The 18,144-nt window shown below is 47.2% G+C and overlaps 1 protein-coding gene and 1 long non-coding RNA gene across 2 annotated transcripts; one reads left to right on the forward strand and one right to left on the reverse strand.

The window, feature by feature from the left end:
- Positions 1 to 1,473: 1,473 nt before the first annotated feature.
- LOC135815006 (uncharacterized) lies at positions 1,474 to 7,869 on the forward strand. Its single transcript, XR_010553246.1, has 3 exons — positions 1,474 to 1,784; positions 6,894 to 6,964; positions 7,803 to 7,869. It is a non-coding gene; the product is annotated as an uncharacterized LOC135815006 (long non-coding RNA).
- Positions 7,465 to 17,907, reverse strand: LOC135815005 (uncharacterized). Its single transcript, XM_065328219.1, has 10 exons — positions 17,381 to 17,907; positions 17,147 to 17,287; positions 15,239 to 15,343; positions 14,721 to 14,801; positions 14,225 to 14,356; positions 12,714 to 12,816; positions 12,409 to 12,490; positions 11,829 to 11,923; positions 11,259 to 11,344; positions 7,465 to 8,166 (listed from the first exon to the last, which is right to left on the reverse strand). Exons 1-10 carry the CDS (start codon positions 17,591 to 17,593, stop codon positions 7,984 to 7,986), a joined length of 1,221 nt encoding a protein of 406 aa, XP_065184291.1. The 5' UTR covers positions 17,594 to 17,907; the 3' UTR covers positions 7,465 to 7,983.
- Positions 17,908 to 18,144: the final 237 nt, after the last annotated feature.

Genomic DNA, 18,144 nt, shown 5'->3' on the forward strand with positions numbered 1-18,144 from the left:
CAGCTGATCAATGTGTGGCCTGTATGGACCGGCAAAACAAGTTCATTTGTGACTGGTTGAAGTTGGACAAAAAGGTAAGGTGCTGTACTGACAAGGGCACATATCCATTTCCAGTGTACGATGTGCCAAGACAATCAACCCGATCCTGCTATTTATCCTACCTGCCTCCTCTTCCTCCTCTCCCTCCTCCTCTCCCTTCTCTCGGTCTGTCTTCCTTCATCAAAATGGTAGTATTGCAAACTAAGATGTATGCTAATGGAAGTTTTCCCTCTTCTTTCTTCTTGTTGAATTTGCCATGTGTGTGCGTCTACTCCTGGTGGACACGAGTGTGTACACACACATCATAATTATACACATCATTGTCTTGTACAGATGATGTCAATGCTGAATTCGAGGATCAAAATTGGTAAGGAATCCATGGTCAATATCCGCATAGTTCATTTGTTTCTGCCATATCAGTACCCCCAGTACACTATACCTGACACTATGTTGCTGCCAGTACCCAATGGAAAGTTCTCTGATTTGATAGTTTCTCATGATTGCTTAGCAGAGCGCTTGTCTAACGCTTCTCTAACGGTACTTATCAGGACCGCCGGAAGCAGTTTTCAATTGGTCCGATCATACCATAGTCTTTTGTACTTTGTGTATACTTTGATGCCCTCCTCAGCAGTGAACATGCATTGGTCCAGTGCTAACCTGGCCAACTGAACTCGTTCCAGCGGGCCTGAACTTACATTTGCTGTGCGCGGCGATGTTGCATGTGTTTGAATGTGCTATGGATGTGTTCGGATGTGCTATGGATGTGTTGCATGTGTTTGGATGTGTTGCATGTGCTATGGATGTGTTGGTTGTGGTGTCTGCATGCCTGTGTGTTTTGTGTTTTAAAATGCCTGGCGATTTGGAGCATGCGGGCGAGTGAACAATATTCCGCTGGTAAGGGCAGTCATCCAGTGTGGTGTACCTTGCTAGCATTATAGTGATGTGGCTTGAAGCTGAGACCAATCACGCAGCAAGCTGTACAACGAAGTCAATTATTCCTCCTTGATCGATCTTCTGTCTCCTTCCCATGGCAAGTTATCAGAATGACTGTATATACAAGTGCTATTAGGAGACACTAATTCCTCGCGTCTTTCCGGGTGTGTGCGTGTGTGTCTCCCTCTCTCCTTCTCTCTCTCCCTCTCTTTCTCTCTCTCTCCCTCTCTCTCTCTCTCTCTCTCTCTCTCTCTCTCTCTCTCTCTCTCTCTCTCTCTCTCTCTCTCTCTCTCTCTCTCTCTCTCTCTTTCTGTATATCTGTCCATGTGTCTCTGTCTGGGTGTATGTGCATTTCTGCTACCTGGTGGCCATGAGTGTATGTGTATGTTCTGTACAGCGACCACCACGATTCCTTCTACCTCAGCGACACATGCATGGTAAGGAATTCACCGTAACGACATACATTCTCCGCCGTGTATGGGTGGTTAGTAATAATATCTGTGCAATGTACACTAAAACAAATTTGAACTTTATGTCGGTTCAATCATGATTAAACTGTTACCATGCAGTGCACCTCTATGTTCTCCTTTGTTTGCACCCCATTCTACCTATTCAGTATTCAGTACTATTAGCTTGCAGACTCACACTACTGTGTAAGTGGCCGTATCTGACCGAGTCTCCTGTCTCTTGCTTTCTGTGGATACGTGCTGGTGTATGCAAATTCTGGCGGCTGTCTCGAGCTTGGATGTGCGCGCATGTATGTCCCCAGGTTGAAGCTGACGCCAATACCTGCAGTCAGTAACGGAATTGTGGTAAGGACTACTGCAGGGCATGCGCTAAAGGATTAAAATATGCTCTGACACAATGTCCTGCCAGTTGCAAAAATGGCCAGACATGTCCAGACATGCAAATTTTCACATCAAATCACACAATGTTCAGTGTAGAATTAATACCATCGAAATGTTATCACGACGATGCATTTCAGAAGCAGCATGATCTTTGAAGGCTGACGTTTTCAGGTTCCTTGAGCCAATGACAGAGTCAGAAAAATTCTTGCTGCTGCGAATTTTATCAACAAAACGGGAACACATCTTACACTTCAAATTTTCGACAACGCTACGATCTGAGGGACTGCGCTCATAGCTCGGCCGAACAGAAGTTGAAAGCTCCCTATCAATTATCATACTCGGCGACCCACTTGTCACAAGTGGTCGTCTTGACTCCTCTGGGCTTCTTTCGAAGAGGAGCACCCGCATCAGCGGTGCTTGGCTTTCTCTTGCCAGACAACATCAATAATGACTATGAGACAAAGGATTGAAGTGCCTTTTCTTTTTTGTACTTTGCAAAAAAGTGCGCGGACACTTTGTCCGGATATGTACAAAACATCCGGAAACTGACCGTAAACGGTCGGAAATTGTCCGACCGTTATTTCGCGCCCTGCTACTGTAGTACATCATGCGTAGGATACGGTGTTACCATGCCATACTGGCATACATTTCAGTAGCCTATGCCTCGTCGTCATCCAGCGCGGCTGCAGCCGCTTGTCCCTCATCGATCTCCTCGTAAACATAATCGTACCTCTCCGAAAGTAAGCGGAAAAGCAACCGAACCGATTCGGACTCGCTCTTCACGACAAACACATGTCGCAACGTCGGCGTATGAACTCGGTCCGACAGGTTACCGTACATCATCCCGCGGCGTCCCAGATTAGGAAGTCGGTGACAAACTGCCCGTTTATCACAAATGTTGGTAGCAGACGTTCACTGACGTTGGGCCAACAGCGCCGTAACACGCGGTTGAGGACATTCATTTTTGGGTGGAGCTCTGACAACGCCGCCTTTTCTTTGGGTGTAACGGTCTCCAACTCTTGCAGAAAGGGTACCAAGTCTTCCATGAACGATTCGAAAACCACTCTTTGCGACAAGCTGCTGATGGCAACTTTGAGTTCAGCCAACTCACATTTATAGTTGAAATGGAGGTCCTTCTTCATCCATCTCCTTGACCTTGAACATCTTCATCTCCTTGACCTTGAACATCTCCATCTCCTTGACCTTGAACATCTCCATCTCCTTGACCTTGAACATCTCCATCTCCTTGACCTTGAACATCTCCATCTCCTTGACCTTGAACATCTCCATCTCCTTGACCTTGAACATCTCCATCTCCTTGACCTTGAACATCTCCATCTCCTTGACCTTGAACATCTCCATCTCCTTGACCTTGAACATCTCCATCTCCTTGACCTTGAACATCTCCATCTCCTTGACCTTGAACATCTCCATCTCCTGAACATCTCCATCTCCTTGACCTTGAACATCTCCATCTCCTTGACCTTGAACATCTCCATCTCCTTGACCTTGAACATCTCCATCTCCTTGACCTTGAAGTTGAAATGGAGGTCCTTCTTCATCATCTCCATCTCCTTGACCTTGAACATCTTCATCACCTTGACCTTGAACATCTTCATCTCCTTGACCTTGAACATCTCCATCTCCTTGACCTTGAACATCTTCATCTCCTTGACCTTGAACATCTCCATCTCCTTGACCTTGAACATCTCCATCTCCTTGACCTTGAACATCTCCATCTCCTTGACCTTGAACATCTCCATCTCCTTGACCTTGAACATCTCCATCTCCTTGACCTTGAACATCTCCATCTCCTTGACCTTGAACATCTCCATCTCCTTGACCTTGAACATCTCCATCTCCTGAACATCTCCATCTCCTTGACCTTGAACATCTCCATCTCCTTGACCTTGAACATCTCCATCTCCTTGACCTTGAACATCTCCATCTCCTTGACCTTGAAGTTGAAATGGAGGTCCTTCTTCATCATCTCCATCTCCTTGACCTTGAACATCTTCATCTCCTTGACCTTGAACATCTTCATCTCCTTGACCTTGAACATCTCCATCTCCTTGACCTTGAACATCTTCATCTCCTTGACCTTGAACATCTCCATCTCCTTGACCTTGAACATCTCCATCTCCTTGACCTTGAACATCTCCATCTCCTTGACCTTGAACATCTCCATCTCCTTGACCTTGAACATCTCCATCTCCTTGACCTTGAACATCTCCATCTCCTTGACCTTGAACATCTCCATCTCCTTGACCTTGAACATCTCCATCTCCTGAACATCTCCATCTCCTGAACATCTCCATCTCCTTGACCTTGAACATTCCATCTCCTGAACATCTCCATCTCCTTGACCTTGAACATCTCCATCTCCTTGACCTTGAACATCTCCATCTCCTTGACCTTGAACATCTCCATCTGCCGCTTGAACACGAACAGTGGAAATTTCGTTTCGGGAACGCCTATTTCGTGAGCGTCCTCTAATAAAGAGTTGAGGGTGACGCTGGGACTGGTAGCACAGCGCCGGGCCGGAATCGGAGGTGCCGACGTCGACCTACAAATCCAAGGAAAGCCTCGTACCAGAGTGAAGAACGATACTTTCTGCTCAAATATGTTTAGGGCTCCCTGGAGCTGATGAGCTTTTGGAGGATGTGCACGTGCAAGTCGACACGCGTACGCCATGTTGGATTTCGTTGGGCGCATCTGCATGGTGCTCTTCATGCTGTGGCCATGGCAACAGCTGATAGCAGGGTCATTATGTATGACGCCGGCGCGCAGCGCAGAGCCGAGCAGCCCGGCGGCGCGGCAAGGACTCGAGCTCGCTTGACTGCGCGCTTAGCGCTTGGGACTGCCGGTTCTCAGTAGTGCAGCCAGTTTGTGGACGTGGATCTCGCTAGTGGAAGCACTGCTAATGTCACGTAATGAGCTATCGTGCAACCCGGCGCGACCACAGCTATAGTTACTGTCACGGTCGAAATCATCACCCCTGTGTGGTAGTGGCGGGGTTGTGATTCCTCCGGCCCCGCCGGTTGTTGGCGAGGTGGTCCTTTGTTTTTGTGTTGGGGCATGGGGGCCTTTCTGGGGCGCGGGGCGGCTACCAATAGGTGCGGAAAATATACTTACGTTTTGGATGCATATATGTTGCCAATTGGTGACATGATTGTTGTAGGCACTTTTTTGCCCCTGTTTTGGTACTGGGGACCTTTGCGGAGCGCGGGGCGGCCAGTACAAGTACGGTTTAAGGACGCGGAGTACGCGCAGGGGTTCATGGGTGCTGCAAATGGTGCAAGTGTGCAACAGGAACGCATATAGGCCATGTGACGTGCACAAGCAGAACACAGTAGATGCAGCGGTGTACATGTAAGGCAGGGGTATTACACTCATTAACATCTTAGCAGATGCCAGAACAATACTCGAGTCGGCTTCTGATCTAAGTATAGAGGTTACGCAAATGATTTCACGGGGTGAGTCAGCGGATTTTCTAATGGGCGCTACGTATACAGCGCGAGTCGCTAGTGCAAGTGCAGCGCCATGGGAGTCCACACGGGAGTCCATGACTCCGCCAAAACATCTCGACTGATGCTGTAATCGCATAACCTCTATAATAAACAATAGAATTCACAAACAGGGTAGATGCATGAAAGTAAATTAGATCCACCATACCTCAACATATCCTGACAATGGGAAGTCTACCTCGGCAGTACGATCAGCAACGATGGAGAGCTGGATACCGAAGTCACAACTCATCTCGCCAAGGCATCGAGGGCGTTTGAAAGCCTCCTCCAACCAATTTTCCGGAACTCGGGTATCGCTTGGAATCCGACGTCAGGTCTACCAGGCCGTGGTTCTTACAGTGCTGCTGTATGGTTCTGAGGCATGGACGCTAAAGGCACCCCTCCTGCGCAGGTTGGACACGTTCCATCGACAGTGTGTTCGCACGATCCCGAGTGTTACCCGAGACCAGCAGTGGCAGGAACACCTGTCAAGTGGAGACCTGGCGAAGCGCAGCGGCATGCCAGCCTCGCTGGAGGAGGCCATTCGTGTGAATGGCTGCGATGGCTTGGTCACCTCGCAAGGATGGACGACACCAGGTTGCCAAAGCAGATCCTGTTTGCTCCGGGCACTAACACGCGGCCCCGCCATGGACCCAAGCGTCGTTGGAGAGATGTGGCAGCTTCAGACCTGCGTGCGACCGGTATCCCGGAGGCGCAATGGTACCACCTTGCACAGGACCGGAGGGACTGGCGCGAGCGTAGCCGTCAGAAGCCACCAAGCCAGCCCCAACCAAGAGTGTTCGTCTGTGTCTGCGGCCGCGACTTTCGCCGTCCGAATGATTTATCCCGATACAAGAACTACTGCCTCGCCTAATAGCTATCATCGCCTGCGGCGATGGGCTTTCCAAAGGTCCAAAGGTGTGTGTGTGTGTGTGTGTTGCTTGTCCGTGCATGTGGTTGTTGCATTCTTCTGTCCACATTTGCTTGAATTCACTGCTAACATGGATGCTCCTTTCCAAATGGACGAACTTGGACAATCCTCCATCAAGGTAAGCATAATCATTCAGTGCCAGGTCCGTTTCAACATGATATGGCGGTGGAAGAAATAGTTCTATCAATTTTCAATCAACAACGTAACCGTTGTAGAGTTCCATGCTATCCTACTGTTTTACTGCAATGAAGCAACCGTTCTCAGTCCACCCAACTGCCCTCCCTGCCCCTCTCACCATGACATCTAACTAAACCATCATTAAGCTTGCTCGACTAACTAACTTAAAATAAGCTAATACCTCAGCCGTAAACTTCCCAATTTCTAATAAGTGATTCGTTTAATTTAAAACTAATAAATTATGAAACCCTAAACTAACGGATTTAGCTAAACAACCAGTTGCTGTGGACTGAGAATGGATGCATCTTGCAGACTACAGGTTTGTCGTTGCATGCCTCAAACGTCTAGCTAGCTTCATTGCATAATCACATATGTCTTGATTAGAATTGTGGATCTCTTTGTTTGTGTGTCTTTCTCCTTTACATGTACCGGTCATCGACAATAATTATAACACATGAGCTTCAATGTGGCTCCTCACCCGGCAGCAACTATCGGATTCTCACAAGGGATCTAGCCAACGGCGCAGAATGGTAAGAGCATAAGTGTTGAAGCAGTTGAAATTCTACCTTGCTCTTTTCACCCGCTTCTGCAGTGGTCTCACAGACAACACAATCGTTGTGGACCCTCGCTACTAGTAGACGTTACCGTAAAGTAACATCTTCTGCATAGCTACTTCGAAGTACATGAATCAAATTTAGAAAAATTTAGTTAGTTGCTGTATCAGACTGTACTCATAATAATTGTCAATACGTGGACATGTTAATCCCTAACCCATGCATGTAATGGTATATACATGTTAATTCCCAACCCATGCATGTGATGGTATACACATGTACAGCTTCCATTTGCTGAAAATCATGCCCTGAAATACATGTGCGAAGTAGCTTCCACAAAACACCTCTTACCAATGTTCATGTCGTTATTACCTCCACTACTCCCCCCCCCCCCCACCCCACACACACGCACACACGAAGGAACCTCGACGAATTGCATCCTTACTCCTTACAACACAGTCATGTGTTATCTCAGAATAGGCTCAGCTTATCATCAAATGTTTGTACTAGCTTGTATCAGATTATCATTGCCATGTATCAGGCATTATGCAGGTATAAATGGAAAGGTGAAATCATGCATGAGGTTAAAAATTTATTACAACCACACACATGATGAAATTTTTCTGGTTCCTTGACTTTTCCCATTTTCAACTGCATGTACCTCAACCTTATGAATGTTCAATGCTATTATTAAATTTTGTATGATATCCATTACAACATGATCTCAAAGCCCAACGAGGGCACTGGGCGAGAAAGTGGGTCCCAACATCAGCCGACTCGGTATGGCCTATAACTGTTTCATAACTTGTGACAGTGTGAACAGCAGCAGCAGCAGCAGCAGCAGCAGCAGGAGGAGGAGGAGGAGAATCCAGGAGAAGAGGACTTATCAAAGCTGCACACATGAACCGTGAGTAAGGAAAGCAGATGTGTGATTGTGAAGCACGCACAGCGTGGATGAGTACCGGTCGTGGAGAACACCACGTGTCGCCGTCAGTTCAGCAAACCCAATCTCGACTAACTTGGCTGGATCGGAAGGACTTGAAATCAACCTTCTTCTTTCCTCCTGTTTTCGTCAAGATGGTTATCAGTACATCTTCTTTCTTGGTTGACATAGCAGACAACCGAGAAGATTGCGCTTCTAGAAGGTTTTGAATCCGCGCCTCGGGCGGCGGTTTTTCCTGAAGCAAGAAAGAGTAAAGTCAAGCATTCATCAGTTTAAGGATAAGGAAAAATCAAAGGGAAACATTGTATTACTTTTCTTATACAGTATTCATGTACATGTATGCTGCTTTACTCTGATCCTTACTGTGGCTACATTGAAGCGCACTTGAAACACCAAGGGCAATCTTGTTCATTCCGTAATGCTAGCACTTGTACTGTGAAATCTGTCTAAGCAGATTAATTTTAAAAGTTGACTGTTCAAGGGACCTTCAAAATGAGATCTTTTTGTACAGGACTACTGGTGGTCTTCTCATCCATCCACTGATCCAGGGATCATTTGACTGGAAATATGATGATCCATTATTATTATTCACAGGAACAGGAAGTGTGAGTTACGAAGTCTGAAGAAAATGTTGAACGGCCTCTGCTGGGATGACGACTACACCATAGCTCAGTGGTTAGAGCATCGCTGGCTACAAGCGAGGGTCCCTGGTTCGAGTCCTGGTGGTGACAGTCAATTTTTTCTTCAGACTTTTCCCGTTTGTCTCTTTCCCTCAAACCAGTTAATATTTTATGACTTGGGGCTCCCCGCGTGCTAGTTTGTACGTGAAGTGTGTGGGTTACAGTGAGGGCTGCGTCCCACCCGCCTGTGTGGATTCACAGGAAGTGTGAGTTACGAAGTCTGAAGAAAATGTTGAACGGCCTCTGCTGGGATGACGACTACACCATAGCTCAGTGTGAGCATCGCTGGCTACAAGCGAGGGTCCCTGTATCGAGTCCTGGTGGTGACAGTCAATTTTTTCTTCAGACTTTTCCCGTTTGTCTCTTTCCCTCAAACCAGTTAATATTATTTTTATGATTTGGGGCTCCCCGCGTGCTAGTTTGTACGTGAAGTGTGTGGGTTACAGTGAGGGCTGCGTCCCACCCGCCTGTGTGGATTCACAGGAAGTGTGAGTTACGAAGTCTGAAGAAAATGTTGAACGGCCTCTGCTGGGATGACGACTACACCATAGCTCAGTGGTTAGAGCATCGCTGGCTACAAGCGAGGGTCCCTGGTTCGAGTCCTGGTGGTGACAGTCAATTTTTTCTTCAGACTTTTCCCGTTTGTCTCTTTCCCTCAAACCAGTAACATTATTATTATTATTATTATTATTTTTTATTTATTTATTTCTGCACCTCGTGGCATGTCAAGACAGCCAATTGAATTGAGCAGAGGGTGAGACCAACCACGGAAGAAGAGAAAAAAAGAAAATGAAGAGCACGTACACAAAGTGGGAAGGGATTAGCAACTTAAAAAGCAATGGGATGCTCAGCGAGCTATGCAGCGGAAGTGGTGACTGTGACTTTGTTTACTGGGAGATACTGAAGTGCTGTCTGACGAGGGTACGGAATTTGGGCATATCTGGAGCTTGTCTAACACTGGGAGGCAGTTGGAGCCACGTGGAGTAGGAGGAAAAGAAAGGGGAATTTACGAATAGGGTAGACCTAGCTAGGGGGAGACGAACGCAGCTTCGGGTGGTGCCACCTGAATTGAACCAATTAAGGGACTGTAAATGAGCAGGGTGCTGGTCAAGAAAAATTGAATATGCCAGGGTGCACTTGGAAGCATCAAGGTAATGTTGCAGAGTGGTAGTGGATGCAGCAGCATACAAGTCTAGATTTGTGATATAACGATCAGTACGAAATATGATGCGCAGTATACCGCGATGAGAACTTCTAATTTACCTATGTGGGTTTTGTTAATGGTGGACCAGGCAGGGAAGCTGTACGTGAAGAGGGGAAGAATGTATGATTTATAAAAATTAATCCGGCGATTTTTGGGCAAATGGGACAAGTGACTTGACATTATGTCGACAGATCGGCATACTTTGGACGACACATGATCAGCATGGTGAGACCAGGAGAGGGCGGAATCTATGACAATGCCAAGGTGTTTATGGTGGGGCGCTACAGAGATAGGGTGACCGGGATCATCGGGAAAGTGGAAGATGGGCACTGGATCTGTGGGAGGGGGAAAAAGGAGGAGCTCGGTTTTGGTCACATTTGGCTTAAGGTACCAAGTGCTCATCCAGTGAACAATGTCGTTGATACAGGTCTGAACTTTGGGGTACAGGGTGGCGTGAGATGGGGAGGAAGCAAGGACAGTGGTATCATCTGCAAACAAAGAAGTATTGGGAATTGAATAGGGGAGGTCATTAACGTATGTGAGGAAGAGCAGGGGACCTAAAATGGAGCCCAGAGGCACTCCGGATGTCACAGACTCGGGGTCAGATAAGGTTCCATTTACTGTGACGCACTGATTTCGGTCCAAGAGGTAGCTAGTTATCCAGGCGAGTAGGGAGCCGGAGACACCATGGGCACGAAGTTTGGCGATCGGGCCCTTGTGCCACATTAGTCCCAGTTGTAGTGGTCCTGTTGTAAGCCATTCACACGACGTGCAAACACATGCACGTGTGTGACCAAGAAGTCACTTGCAAACCATGATCCAGTTCACACGGTGCTGGGAAAACTCTGCACGCGTCAATGTTTCCGCAGTGATCTCCTAAAAAATGCCGGGAAATTTTAATTTTTTAATTTTGCTTTTAGAAATAATAGTACATGCATTGCATTTGTTGCTCGCACTTTCAACAACTGACACTTTTGCTCGTGTGCAAAGTATAATCATGAGCTCAAAGGCCCCTGCCAAGTTCAAAAATCAGTTGCACGTGTGTATCCAAGTTTATCGTATGCGAGTAAATACTAAAAATTAATATCTTTGGAAACGGAACGATAAAAGTGAATTTGCACGTCGTGTGAATGGCCTACTACTATTAGGCAGGTGGTTACCTTATCAGAGTGAGTGGTCACTGTGACAGGTTTTACTGTACTTCTATGGGTGAAAACTCAAGCAATTTATAATTATAACCCAGCACAATTTTGCAAGATATATTCGTAGCAGTCAGCATTTCATGTGGGAAGACAGGACATGCAATTTTTCGATATGGCATTACTAAACTCTAGCGAAAGCACTCCTTTCGCTGAAACCGCAAAACAAGCTGTATTAAATTACAGCACTCCACACGGTGCAGTAAAGTGGAGTTCAATGCAGCATGACCCACTACTGGCATACCTTCAACCACGAGTGCTTGAATGCCTTGGTTGACGACGTTCTCTCGTCACCGTTTGGCTTCAGCAGTTTGCACAGGTAGTCAGTGGCTGTGGACAGAGATCAAATGCGGCACCACACACCTAACGTTAGTCGGCTCAAGCTTCTCGAACTGGACAGTCATCTATACAGTCAGACTCACAGTACTTTTTCTATACAGTCAGACTCACAGTACTTTTTCTCCGAGAAAAAGCGAGTTACAACAGTACTGTACGCACTTGTAGAACTCTGATAAAACGTACCCACATGCTGGGCAGGAAGGTATACTTAGTATCCGAGGTATACTAGTACATCAATATGGATCAGTACGCTCGTGCTCCGAACACGGTCCGTACTAAACAAGACTCAGTATTTGTTCAGAGAGTGTACTAAGTGAGTTGCACTGTATTGCTACAAGTACATGGCTCTGTGTCATCTCTACTTATCCATAGAAAACAGAATTGATAGTCATACCATTATGCAATTGTATAATTATAGTGAATCCATGTACTGAAGCTTTGTACACTAGTTACATGGACAATGCGAGTTCCATACCTTCAAAGTTCACCTCTTTCCAGCACGGCTCCCAAAGGTCAATGCCGGAATGATCGAGCTTTTCTCTGACGTCTGCATTCACATCACCGGTGATGCTATAATACAGCAGCAGTAGCAGCAACACATCACATCAAAGACACAGGATTTTATTTGAACATCACTAATTCAAGCATTTGCATGCTATCCTAATTGGAATCCGGAAAAAAATGATGACTACAGCAGGGATATACAAAATGCAAAGAGAGTTGACATGACTTCACAATCAGGCAACATACTGAACTAGCGGTAAGCCTTTTTTTATTTACTGGCAATCACAACCCTGCTAACAATCAGGAAAAGAGGACAAGAGAAGTGACACTGTACAGCAAGACAAAGGGTGGTAGGGGTGATGTGCCCATGTGTGTGTTGGCGAAGCTCATCCGACCAGAGGTCTCGGAATCATATGCAAGTTATATTTCATTAGCAGTCCGTCTAATGATTAAGATTACTATCTCGGCTGGCTATTGAAAGGGTCAGTATGCGAAGCCCAACGCTATAACTGCAATTCTCACATAGCCTTGCTAATAATGGTGCTACTTACAGTCGATACATGATAACTCCCATGTGCCACACATCACAGCAATTGATATCACCGTGAACCCAGCGGTATTCCCTGCGACTACCTGTCAAGGACACACAATCGGCAAGGGGAGAAATTACCGTGATGGGTGAATAACTGACTATCCTGGTTTTCACGGCACTCAAATAGTGAACACAAACTACAATGTAACACGCACACGCATGCATGCATGCACAGACACGTATACGCACGAGCGTGCACACACGCACACACACACGCACACGCACACACACACACACACACACACACACAAGAGAGAGACTTACGAGTATTTGTATATCTTAGGTCCCCGCAGGAAGGGCCAAACGCGTCTCGATATTGCCTATTCTTTTCCTCCCTCATCATCACTGACAGTCCAAAGTCAGACAACTGAACAGCACGGCAGCAAACAGAGTACACCCTCTGAGTCTATAGTGGCAAAATAATGGCTTATACGTATTGGAAATATGGTGCCAGTATCATTCATTTGGGCTCAATGATCCGCAATAGTATATAATGGCTTTGAATGGTTGGAATGGCATGCAGCCAAGCATGTAGACGTACACGTTCAAACCCCAACAAGCTCAGAAAATGGCCACCAAGCAGCGGGAAAAACTAGGTTTTCCGATGCTCTTTGTAACATCACGCCCCTACACCAGAAGTGTGTCTAGTCTCTAAGACCGAGGGGGGGGGGGGGGGGGGGGCGGATGGTTAAAGGGGAAGTTAAGGCAAAAATAAAAATTTCACCAGTTGTAGTCTTCGGGGTGCTGAGTCGAATGGTCTTGGTCCGAGAAAGCTGAGACGCTCCCTTCCTACTTGAATCCCAATCGAACTCGCGCACTTCCACCGAAACTGGGTGACTGCGCCCTACTAGATGGGGATTTGTATGCAAAATCTCACTAAAAGCGCCATTTCGTTCTTATAAAAGCACGGATGACCGCGATTGGCCCATATGTTGTAGTCTTTTGGACGCTGAGTCGACTGGTTTTGGTCCGAAAAGGCTGCGATGCAGCGTTCCTCCTTTATTCCCAATCGAACATGGTTGAAGAAGCGGTCACGTGCTCCTGCGTACACCAGTCACCTGGTCACCGTGCCTGCAGGGTACAACTTACTAGCCTGTTTGACCTTTTTTGGATGCACTCCTGTCACTCGAGTTGAACCTTGGTGTGAAATTTGTCGCCTGCTGGCGTGGTGACCAGGTGATTTGGGCACCCAGGAGCACGTGACCGCTTGTTCAACCATGTTCGATTGGGAATAAAGGAGGAACGCTGCATCGCAGCCTTTTCGGACCAAAACCAGTCGACTCAGCGTCCAAAAGACTACAACATATGGGCCAATCGCGGTCATCCGTGCTTTTATAAGAACGAAATGGCGCTTTTAGTGAGATTTTGCATACAAATCCCCATCTAGTAGGGCGCAGTCACCCAGTTTCGGTGGAAGTGCGCGAGTTCGATTGGGATTCAAGTAGGAAGGGAGCGTCTCAGCTTCCTCGGACCAAGACCATTCGACTCAGCACCCCGAAGACTACAACTGGTGAAATTTTAATTTTTGCCTTAACTTCCCCTTTAAGTTGACAAAGACGCAGGGCGAACTATGCCATTATTCTTGGCGTCTTTCACCATCAACCGTGGGCTGGTGACTGCAATAAGAGACTTTGTTGAGTACTCACTACCGATCATTATACAGTCAAATAAAACAACTGATGGTGTGTAAGTTGCACAATCCACTTAGACTGTGGTTAGGAAAGAGTTGGACAGTACATGCGCTACAGTGGGAGAGGTCTTCAAGTGCACCTCACCTTAATTCTCCACGGCTGATTGGGGGTTGAGTGCATCAGCACATTCTCCAGTCTGATGTCACGGTGGAGAATTCGTTCCGTGTGCAGATGCACCATGGCACAGTTCAACTGGAACATAATAAACCTCACTTCCTGCGTAAACATTCACATACGGACATACCGCAAACACAGGCAATCCTCACCTGTACATTATACATGTACTGTGCACGCGTTTTTTGTCTTGTGCAGCGGGTGCACATTCCCTACTGATTCAGTTGGTTGCAGCACATGGCGATAGAGACACAAATGTAGATGCACAAAAAATTTAATTGCAGCAGCGGACAGTTTCGGCAGATATTGATGCACCATCCGCAAAGTTTAAGAGCATAAATGCACTGCTAAAGTTGAAGGAAAAATAATTACGGAGACTGGGACATCACAATGATGTCATAGTTACACCAGACCACAATATCACAGTCAGAACTACTAGTGAACGCTCCTTGTGTGCAACACATACTCTGATGTGTAGACGTCCAATAGCTTGCACAATGCGACTCAGGTCACCCAGGTTGCAGTAGTCCATAAAGAACATGTATTTCTGCACAGCACACAGCACCATCACATAAACTTGGACACGTGAGCCCAATAACAAACACCAAGGATGTCATGTCTACACACAGGTGTAAATCACAAGGGGTACTCTGATCATGAAATGGCTTGTAACGTTAAACCCTGTAAAACTGCTACATACTGGTGTGCTCTTCAACACTTAGAACATATTAATTTTATGAAAATACACCTAAATGAGCAAATCCCAAATTCGTCCTGCAGCATGCTTCTGAAACTAGGCCTAAATCGGCCTGCAAGTTTACCTTGAACTGGCATTAAGCACACAGTTGTGATGTATGGTCTCCGAACAGAGGGGGGGGGGGGGGGTACATGCATTGGTGCTCGGTATACCCTGGGGAAACACACGTGCAGAATACCTCAACGCTCAAGCTCATGACGCGTGGAGAACAGCAGGATCGGACTCACATCCTTGGTGGTTAAGACTTCGTGCATCGCTACGAAATTGGGATGGTTAAGCTTCCATAGTATCGTCTCTTCCGTCTCCACTGCCTTCTCCAGGAGCGTGTGCTTCTGCATGTGTAACACGACAACTAGAACAGGTTAGAAAGCACACACGGCATTGCAACATGATTTTATCATTGCCCTCCACTGAGCGTACTGATGTTGTTATTAATTTTGCAAACCCCTCCATTGCCATCTGCGACCTGCTGAATGTGTTACTGTTATGGGGTTTACAACACAACACATGATTCTTCCATAATGATACCTTGCCCCCAGTCCTACCGGTCCTACTGACCTACCGGTAGGACCGTCCTACACAGACATGACATCCTTGGTCCTTTTTTCTTCTATAAAAAATCCTTGGCACTCCATCCGAGTCCATTCGTATAAGAAGACCAGGCCCTACATGTATAAGACGACCAGGCCCTATAAGAAGACCATGCCCTATAAGAAGACCATGCTATAAGAAGACCATGCCCTATAATAAGACCATGCCCTATAAAAAAGACCATGCCCTATAAGAAGACCAGGCCCTATAAGAAGACCAGGCCCTATAAGAAGACCATGCCCTATAAGAAGACCAGGCCCTATAAGAAGACCAGGCCCTATAAGAAGACCAGGCCCTATAAGAAGACCAGACCCTATAAGAAGACCAGGCCCTATAAGAAGACCAGGCCCTATAAGAAGAGCATGCCCTCTACGAAGACCAGGCCCTATATGAGGACCATGCACTATAGGAAGACCATACCCTATAAGAAGACCGTGCCCTATAAGAAGACCGCGCCCTATAAGAAAACAATGCTCGTCTACATGTACAGTCAAATCTGTCGTAAGCGACCGCCCCTTGGTGCAAGAAAAAGCGGTCGCTTACGGCAGATGGTCTCTTACGGCAGATGTATGGTAAATCCGGCATACCTAGAGCTACAGCACAGCCTCAGTACAGGCCAGGCGCCAGTCGATCGCACTTGCAAGACAGCGCATTTTCACACTTTGCAGTTGACAGCGCACTGGCAAGTACAGTTTCGCACCTTACTGAACCTGGGTCGCGGTCGCTTACAGCAGATTTGAATGCAGCCACCGTGCATGAAATCGCGGTCGCTGGTCGCGCACAGCAGATGGTCGCTCTGGACAGATCAGTTTGTATGTGAAACCGTCGGTGCACGGAAAATCGGTCGCTAACGGTAGATGGTCGCCTACAGCAGAGGTCGCTAACGGCAGATTTGACTGTATAACAATCCCCTGGAATTATGCCCTGGGAAACGTACCCTGCATGAGCAGGACTAAACATTGAAAGATCAGGTGCAAATATTGGACCACACATGCGCGCGCACACACACACACACACACACACACACACACACACACACACACACACACCACCACCACCACCACCCCCCCCCACACACACACACACACAAACACACACACACACCATGTACACACACACACACACACACACCACACACACACACACACACACCACACACACACACACACCACACACACACACACGCGCGCACACACACACACACACACACACACACACACACACACCACGTCACACCACAGCATGTACAGTGTATACGTCCGTCGCAAAAGAAGCACACAAATCTCCAAATGCACTGGATGTGCACCCACAGAGTTTCTCCCCACACTCACACGAATACACACACTCACACACATGCACACAAACACACACACTCATTCTCACACGCATGCATACACACACATACCACACACACACACACACACATACACACGCGCGCGCGCGCGTGCGCGCACACACAAAGTCACACATACACACGGCCATGTCTTCAAAGTTCTATGCGTGGAACCGGAAGTACAGTATACCGATATGAATCCTGTCCTTACCTTGGGGTGCGGCATGATTTTCACGGCCATGATCTGACGATCAGACCAGCGCAAGGTGCGATGAACCGAACCAAACGCTCCCTTGCCAATAGCATCACTCTCTGTGCAATATATTGGTTGCACGTACTCAACGAATGATATCTGAGTAAGAAGGCAACAACCAATGCATGTCGGTTGAAGTAGTTCATGTAAAACGCAAGCAACAACTTGAACAAGTCAATAAAAAGAACGTACTGGCATGATGCGAATAGCATTGGTATTTGCAATGGCCGTTGGATCCGGTAGTGTTTTCAACTTTGGCAGTTCCACGCATTGTCTGCCTAGCTTGGCTTTGGTCGACCATCTGCCCAACGTGCGACACGCGTCTGCCGCGTCCGCCACCTGCTGAGTTGCCTGCGACGTCTCTTCGTCCAAGAAGTCAGCGTAGCTGCCCAGTGCAGCACCCATACCGCAATCTCAGTCAGCAGCTGGCCAGCTGGCCGACGACCTTCCGTCGACCCGAGCAAGGAAACGATGCGTAGATCTATTGGGCAGCGCAGCAGCAGCAGGAACGATACGGCTAGCTGTGCGGTGCTTATCCACAGCACCACCACAGCCAGCGCAGCACGCTCCCTGTTGAAGACGTAACGGGTAAGCTCGTATCGATTGGGATCACGGATGGCCCCGGGCCGGGATGGGTGTGTTGGTAGTACATTATGTAGATATCTGTAATACTGCACTCAGTCATGTGCAAGCTTTTATACTAGTAAGTAGTACTAGTAGTGTACCAGGTGACTGTCACTAGCGCGCGTTAGGGTCGATACTCGTACTCGTAGTGATGTCCTGATGCCGTGATGGCGAAAGTGTGTATACAATCATGTAAACAGTTTAGACAGTGAAAGTCCACACAACCGGTAACCCAGGCTACACTCTACTGTCTACACCATTATCTCAAGTAGACTTCCCATACTAATACTATTACTACGTCTTGTCTTAGTGGTTTCTATCTCATGCTTTTC

This window comes from Sycon ciliatum, chromosome 4 (genome assembly GCF_964019385.1).
Source record: "Sycon ciliatum chromosome 4, ocSycCili1.1, whole genome shotgun sequence".
Lineage (NCBI taxonomy): Eukaryota > Metazoa > Porifera > Calcarea > Leucosolenida > Sycettidae > Sycon > Sycon ciliatum.